Source organism: Barbatula barbatula, assembly GCF_947034865.1.
Source record: "Barbatula barbatula genome assembly, chromosome: 10".
In the NCBI taxonomy this organism is placed as follows: domain Eukaryota; kingdom Metazoa; phylum Chordata; class Actinopteri; order Cypriniformes; family Nemacheilidae; genus Barbatula; species Barbatula barbatula.
In genome coordinates, this window is record NC_136773.1 from 851,631 (window position 1) to 859,998 (window position 8,368).

The following is an 8,368-nucleotide window of genomic DNA, read 5'->3' on the forward strand; positions in this document are numbered from 1 at the left end:
GAAGCACCTTTATTTTTAAGAAGGCCCATGAAACTTACATTGCACACATCTGACTGCTCTCAGTGTTGTTGTTATTCATGTCTCCATCTTTGGATATACTGCAGGCAGGCGGGGCAGATAGACAGATGATGTTATTATTGTGCACTGTAGTAATCTATTATTCAATGCTGAATACATCAGGGACATCTGCTGGACACTCATATTCATGACACACACACACACCCCTTCTGTTCCAGTCTCTAGGACAAATGCATTATTATTATTATTATGGGTGAAACGGCATTTCTAAATACACCTACAGAAATAGACAATAAACAACTGGATGATTCAATAACATTTAATACATTGTGGGGACATGATTTTATAGTGTTTCAATAATACACACTGGGAGTGTATAAAGTGACACTGGTACAGTGTTGAAGTTAATGAGATAATGAAGTGATGATTGAGTAATGAACAAGCAGAAATCTGTCAAGAGCTCGCCAGAAGAGAAGTAAACACAAACACTGCCATCTATAAACATTTATTTGTTCATAGACTTCATGCAAATGATACAGGTACATTTCTACAAAAATATCTGAACTTTGCAACAAAATAGTTTTGTTTTAAGTGGTGAAAATAGTTTGTCTGGAAGGCAAGTCTGGTTAAATCTTGTCAAAATATCCAGCGCTGACCAGTCCAAGCACAATCTATATTTCAACATTTCTGTTCTTGTGTTCCAAAACCGCAGCGGATTGGTTTCATTATGAAATATTCTGGTTAATGATGTTATTTCAGTTAGCCCGATTCCTTATACAATCTTTTAACACATATTGTCCTACAGTCTATAACAGGACACTTCGGTTATATGCATTATATCATAAAACCACAACAGATTTGCTTGTTTTTATTACAAATTAATTTGCAGGAAAACTTAATAGACGTAATTGACTTCAATGGAACTCATCTAAATAAAAGTCATTGACATTGGAACAGTGATGAACCATTGACAGGGTCATGGGCGGACGTGGGTGTGATGATGTCAGAGGACACAGCGCATCACAGTTTGAAAAGGGTTGTTATATGTTATACCCGCTCGGTGTACTGCATTTAATAATATCATAAATAAAACAAATAGATAAAATACCAGCTAAATCATTCAAAAAATACAAAATAGCGCTTTTGACCACTGCTTAAATGTCATTTTACACAGGTTTTATTGATTGAATCTTGATTTCGTTCAGTTTTTTTGTTCCTTACACTGGTTCAGAGCCTTTGATATAACACACATACTCTCATTCAGTATATACAGTAGACATATATTATATTTGTGGTTTTATTACTCACACACTCTTCATTAAGATCATTTAGAGGCACCAGGTTTATTTTTTACTGACAATACTGCGTGCGATGAGTTCCTTCATGATCTCGTTGGTTCCTCCGTAGATGGACTGCACTCGAGAGTCTGCAAAAGCCCTGAAACAAACCCAGAGAGCCACATACACAACTGACCAATCAGAGTCAAGTGTTCCAGAGATCATCTCATGTTGACGTTATGGATATAGAGACTGCGACTCACTTGGCTATTGGATATTCCCACATGTATCCCCATCCACCGTGAAGCTGCAGGCACTCCGTGGCAACTTTATTCTGTAAATCTGAAGCCCTGAGAGAGATAAGGATGATATCACATAATTCACATTTGAGACTTTACTGACTGTTTATCCCGAAGGACTTCAACAAAACACATCACACTTTTTGTTTCACGACGACTAAGGCATTTTCCGAGTCCGAATACATTTTTGTCTCTCTTTTTTAAATGTAATACTTTTTGTCCATCTACACAGACCATACAATTTGTAATTGGCAATAATTTGCATATGTAGACATGAGATTGTGTATGCTGTGATTGGCTGACATCTGCACCTTTCTCATTGAGTGTCTCACCAGTATTTGGCCATAGACGCCGTGCTGGAGTCCAGTTTTCTCTCACTGTGGAGCAAAAGACAGCTGTCAACAAACGCTCGACCGACACAGATCTCGGTCTTCAACTCCGCCAGTTTGTGCTGCACAGTCTGACAGAGAGAGAGAGAGAGTCAGTCCAAAGGCAATTCAAACGTCATTGATTCTTCACATCTATATCCTGTTGAATTGGATTTCTGGATGAAAACAGTCCAAGACAAATCAACTTATTAAGCAGCAGAATGGTGGGACCCTTTTCATTCGTCTTAGCACAGTTGTTATTGCGTGGGTTTACAGTTTCAATGTGGTAGCGTAGCTAAACTGTAGCGCTGCCTGCACACCGGCAGAAAGACATGATCTTGTTCCTTTTCGATGGAAGCTTGTCTCCCTCCGGTGACACGAGCTTGGCGTCAGGCAGTGGCCGTGTCTAGTGACAATCTCAAGTTCAAAGTCTACTCCTGATTCAAGGTGCAGCGCTGACGACAGTTTCCCAATTAGGAATGATTGTGAATTCAGCTCAATGTGGATTGTTATTTATATTCATAAGCTTTAAACATTCCCATCTGTGTTTTTCACAGCGTGGCGCGATGCGACACAACAAAAGACAATAGAACGTGTTAGAACTCGTTATCATGTTAAATTTCGTCCACAATGGATGCGGTGGAGCTCAACGCAATCGTCCCATTAGAACAAACCGTGTGTTGTGTAGACACGGTGTAATCTATATTTCTGTTCTGTTCTATAAAATGATCATGTCTAGATTTTTTAAAAAGCAGGGTTAATATCACATCATTCACAGTTTTAACATTCTTCTTATCGCCTTGCCATTTGCTAACACTGTGTTTTTTTACACCAGATGTGACATGGTGTCCAACAATACTGGTGTTGACAAAAACTGTAAATAACATGAAAAGAAAGCATTTCTACTGCGTTTATGTAAGGATAAAGCTGACTAAACAAATGATTTTGACGAATGTTTAATGTACCTGCAGGTCAGCAATGGTCCTGCCAAACGCCTTCCTCTGCATCACATAGTTCCTCGTCTCTTCAAACATGAACTCACAGCTGGCAAGAGCCATGACTGCGATAATAAGACGCTCCTGCGCAGGAAGAGAGAGAGGGAAAGAAACAAATACGATATTTAGAAAACCTTGAGCAAACCTAAATAAATCAAGATTCATTTATTGGTACATAAACCATTCAACCCTGTTTAAAAATGAACAGGTTACATTTCAATCACAATTAATAACCACAGTTAGGGGTTGATTTTTAACTTGCAGTTGAGCAGAGAGAATTCAATATGGAAAGTGTCTTGAAACGAAAGACAAGGTAGAGTTTGACGGCCAAGTAACATGGCTTTGTGTACTAAATGTAATTTATGGTTTGTCCACTTTAACTCTCTGAAATCCTACAAAGTATGTTCTCTCAAGAACGTGCGTCCGCACAAGTTTTTCGCAGCCTTTGAATTCAAACATGGCTACTTATGTTTAGAAAAACAAGTTCTAAAATGCTGTAAAGATTGAGGTTTCTTTTATTAACGCCGGTGATGATAAAGGTGTTCATTGAAAACGCATGGTTTGGTTTACTGGTGAGTGTCAGCGCCACATGAGCGGAGTGTTTGCTTGGTCCATGAGTGACTGAGCGAATGTGTGCTGTCACTCATATACCTGTGGCAGCTCATTCATCAGATAATAGAATCCTTTATTGATCTGACCCAACAGAGCATCAGCCGGCAAACGCACGTCCTCAAAAAACAGCTCTGCTGTATCCTGCACACACAAAAACATCACGGTTTTCAAGAAAAGCATTTACATTTAGGCATTTGGCAGAAGCTTTTATCCAAAGCGATTTACACTGCATTATCCTATACATGTTACATAGGAATCTGCAATCCCCTGGGATCCAACACAATGCTCTTTCCACTGAGACACAGAGATACAGGAAAGTGACTTTCTGACTTTCACACGAGCTGGCAGTGCTTGTTAATTTAGCATGTGTACAGCATAATGTATGTGGAAAGACTTAAGGAACCTGGGCTTTGAGACCGATCTTCTCCAGCTTACGGCCCTTGTTGAAGCCCTTAGTGCCGTTGTCAACCAGGAAGAGACTGATGCCATGAGCCGCCGTCTTTGCTTCACGATCCGTCACTGTGACTACGATCACCACATCACTCATCCAGCCATTAGTGATAAACACCTGACAGAGAAATATGGGACATTTTGTGCCAAACTTTTAAAATAGAAAAAAAAATATGAAAAGAGAAATGAAATGAATAGACAATTAAAATGAATAGAAAATAATGAAAACAAGAAATTTTATTTGCTAATTTGACATGTTTTTTTTTAAATAAACTCTGTTTTCTCAAAACAGTATTCCAAGTTTCCTTTTTGCAAATCATGGTTCATGAATTCGCTGCTAGAGAAGTTTTCGCTTTCTCAAGTTTACGTTCACCTTTTTGGCGTCCCAGAGCAGGAAGTAACACTTCAGTAGAACGGATATTAGAGAGCCATCAGGATGCATTAAAAGTACATGTAGAGTTTAAATGATTTCACTTATATATTTGGTAGTAATTGGTATTTGAATTTGGATCAAGAGATGAACATATGTTTCAGTACTTAGGATATGAAGATCTAAATATGGCTTCATGGGAAAACTGTTAAAATGGACACATTTTAAGTCATCATATTCTCCATATAGTGGACTTCAATGGACTCCAAACGGTTGAAGGTCAAAATGAAAGTTTCGGTGCAGCTTCAAATGGCTTTAAACGACACTAGACGATGAATAAGGGTCTTATCTAGCGAAACGATGGGTCATTTTCTAAAAAGAATACAAATGTATATGCTTTATAAACACAAATGCTCACCTTGTTCTGTTCTGCAAAGCGCGATCACAACTTCATGTAATAGCGTTGAAAAGGTCACGCTTGAAGTTGGTAGGCCAGGGCGAAAAAATCCATCTCATCTTCTCCTCCAAGTTCAAAATCGTCCGACAACGTTGTTTTACCTTTTAAGTCCCTTCTTTGTAAACGGCGTTCAGCTTGTAAACACTGACTCTGTTCTTCCGCCTACATCAAACGTAACATAATTGCGTATCACATCAAGTTGTGATCGCGCTTTGCAGAACAGAGCAAGGCAAGCATTTGTGTTTAGAAAGCATATATATTTAAAAAAAAAATGAAAACAACCTTTATTCATAGTCTCGTATCGTTTAAAAGCCCTTTGAAGCTGCACTGAAACTGCTATTTTGACCTTCAACCGTTTGGAGTCCATTGAAGTTCACTATATGGATAATAATCCTGGAATGTTTTCATCCAAAATCTTAATTTCTTTTCGACTAAAGAAATAAATACATAAACAATCTTGACAACAGGGGGGAGAAAATTATCATGAAAATGTATGTTGAAAGTGAACAATTCCTTTAATAACTATTCATCGCAGGCATTTAATATTTTGGCTTTCATCACGACTGATGTTGGTCTTGTTTCCGTAAAAATAGAAAAAAGAATTGAGCCGGGGACACGGAATGACCCAATAAGATCCTCATATCTTTGGAAATGAACCTTATAAAAGTAGTTACCAACAACTAATAAGATATCATCAAGATGTCTTTTGGAGTTCCAAGCACACAAACTGCTTTCTCCATGTAAAATAAAATACCTAACACACTATGACGTGCTCATCTTTGTAAAATCCTTTTCAGCCCCTGTAATTTCAAACATTGTCGTTTTGACCCACTTTGACACATAATAACCTTTCATACTGTGTAAAACAATCCTATAGACTAAGATGTATCAGATCAGACTGAGCTTTATCCATTACAGAATATCACAGAGACTGACGGTGTTTCTCCAACCTTGCTTCCATTAAGAATCCAGTCTGTGCCATCTCTTTTTGCATATGTCTTCACTCCTTGAAGATCACTTGAGTCAGAAAAGAGACCATGATAAACTGAGACGACTCACATTACAAACTATGTATATGTGACAAAATGCGTTACAAGAATCCATGATGTATTTCTAGAGAGTTCAGCTTTTGACTCTGTTACGATATAACAAATGTGAGCGGCTAGGCTGAAGCTCACCTGCCGGCTCCAGGTTCTGTCATAGCGATGGCACCAATGCATTTCCCAGCAGTCATCTGTGGAATATACCGCTCGATCTGAGCACTAGAGCCATAGTGACTGATGTAAGGCATGACGATCTCAGAATGGAGAGAAAAACCCGGACCACTGCAGTTTGAGTACATTCTAAAGCAAATAGACACAGAACAGATCTGGAATATCACAACACACAGAGTAGAGCATATCTTGACATGTACACAGGGCTGGAATGGGGTGAACATGGGAGTGAATTTCAAGGGGGACGGAGTTCAACCTCAAAGTATACGGGATGTCTCTTTTTATCCGTTGATTATACCATGCTCTGTTTGCAGGGGCAGACTGGCCATCTGGGTTTGCTGGTTTGGGGCTGGTAAGGGACGCTTTGGCCGTTCAGACCAACGTATTATAAATGCTACGCGAATTCAAAAGACACTTATGCATATATGTAAACATCAATAATAGCTTTAAACCGGCAAATGACCATGAAATGAGTGTGATAACTGTGCATTAAAGGATTTGAATGCATGACGTGGAGGCCAGGAAACACCCGATACGAAGCGGAGGCTGCTTTAAAACGCTTTGTTTGACGCAGGGATCGTGTGAGGGCGGGGCTGCAGCGATAGAACAGGAAGGGGTGGGATTACTCACTGCTCCTCCCACACTACTGCAGCAGACAGCACGTCTCCTCCAATCCCTCCGTGCTCTTCAGGAGTAAATATTCCCAACAATCCCTGTTCTCCAGCCTTTTCCCAAACCTGTCTGCTGACCTCACCCGCTTTCTCCCATCTGGAAACACACAGCACACGTTAGAGCGCAAAGAGTTTGGACACGGCCAAGCACACTCACTTTTGGTGTAAGGTGACTCACTCGGCGTGATAGGGAACCACTTCCTCCTGAAAGAAGCGCCGGACGTTCTGCCGGAACAGGTCGTGTTCCTCCGAGAAGATCCGTCTGGTGCCGATGTCCATCAGTGTGGTTGCCGAGGCCGTTTCAGGTCGAAAGGGGGCTGCTGTTTCCCCCGCGTGAGGCTGTGAATGCTGCATTCTGGGACGCAAATCAACAGCTTGAATGACTCCAGAATTAAATCATCGCTTTGATCACTACTGTCTATTACAGAACATTTGATTTGATCTGAATGAACACATAAGATGAATACTTCTCAAGTTTGATCTTAGTAATACTGAAGGATGAACAACACTTCTGGGAGGGTGCAGTCACTGTTTTATTGATCACAGATCTGATTATTATTATTATTATGGTGCTTTTGAATAGTGACGCAATCGCATTTATATGTGAAGCAGCTCGTGACGCTCACCTCGCCTTTGACCCTGTGAACCCTTGAGCTGTCCGTGAATGAACACATCGTGTGACGAGAGAAAACCTGCGAACGCTTCTGATCGCAAACATTCTGCTGAAAACAACACCTTTACAAACAACACCTTTAAAAACAACACCTTTACAATAACTCGAGCTCAAGACAACAGCAGCGCGAACTTTACTCTACAATCACAAACCCCTTCCGCCCAATACAAATAACACTTCATAATAAAAGTCCGTCGGGTGAATGGTGTGAGGTTGGTTCACACTGAGTGCACCTTTAATTAACATCCATGAAGCACAACATGATGTCATTGATTTGATGAAACTGAACTATAGCTGCTGCCTTAACTGCTGAAATGAATGAAAATATAAAAGATGTCCCCAGCTACAGCACCCCAGATCTTGGCTATTTCCAGCACTGTACGTAGTATTTCATTTAATTTATATGTGATATATGTTAAAGAACCTGTTTATCAGAAATAAAAAACATTTATGAATAAGCACTTTTTCCATCCAACCGTCACTTGCTAATAAACTGACAGCAAATATCAGTAAGAAAATAAAATAACCCGCTTAGTGTATTGTCATGATGATGTTGTGAATATTTGTGCATGTACAGAAATAAAATACAGCCCTCAACATTTGTGTCGAATTCAGAAGCTCAACGATAAATTTAAATGACACCTGCTTGTAAGTCACATTGGATAAAAGCGTCTGCCAAATGAATGTGAATGTGGTAAATCAGATTTATTGTCAGTAGATTCGGTTTCATAAAGCAAACGTAAAATAGTTGTAACTCAGTTACTATGGCAATTTATGCTGGGAAATTAGCCTGGTCGGGGCATGCTAACTGTCAGGCCATGCCTTAGTTGTTGCTTAACTAGAGGTCAACGTAATGTGATGATATTCCCACTGATTCTCTGTCATAATGCAATATTACATCACTTTAATGAACATAAATACAAATTTAAAGATATCAATTAAATAAATTATAGAACACGATAAT

At 39.5% G+C, this 8,368-nt stretch overlaps 1 protein-coding gene across 2 annotated transcripts; it reads right to left on the reverse strand.

The window, feature by feature from the left end:
• Positions 1-321: 321 nt before the first annotated feature.
• On the reverse strand, positions 322-7,613 carry acadl (acyl-CoA dehydrogenase long chain). 2 transcript variants are annotated; one of them, XM_079465936.1, is made up of 12 exons: positions 7,497-7,566; positions 7,358-7,450; positions 6,910-7,086; positions 6,691-6,828; positions 6,025-6,189; positions 5,797-5,863; positions 3,973-4,137; positions 3,609-3,710; positions 2,928-3,041; positions 1,927-2,054; positions 1,559-1,645; positions 322-1,455 (listed from the first exon to the last, which is right to left on the reverse strand). In XM_079465936.1, the coding sequence occupies exons 2-12, from the start codon at positions 7,447-7,449 to the stop codon at positions 1,362-1,364; spliced, it is 1,329 nt and encodes a 442-aa protein (XP_079322062.1). In that variant the 5' UTR covers position 7,450; positions 7,497-7,566; the 3' UTR covers positions 322-1,361. The 2 variants fall into 2 exon arrangements, with proteins under 2 accessions (XP_079322062.1, XP_079322061.1); XM_079465935.1 differs by having other exon boundaries at positions 7,358-7,613.
• Between the last annotated feature and the right edge of the window lie 755 nt (positions 7,614-8,368).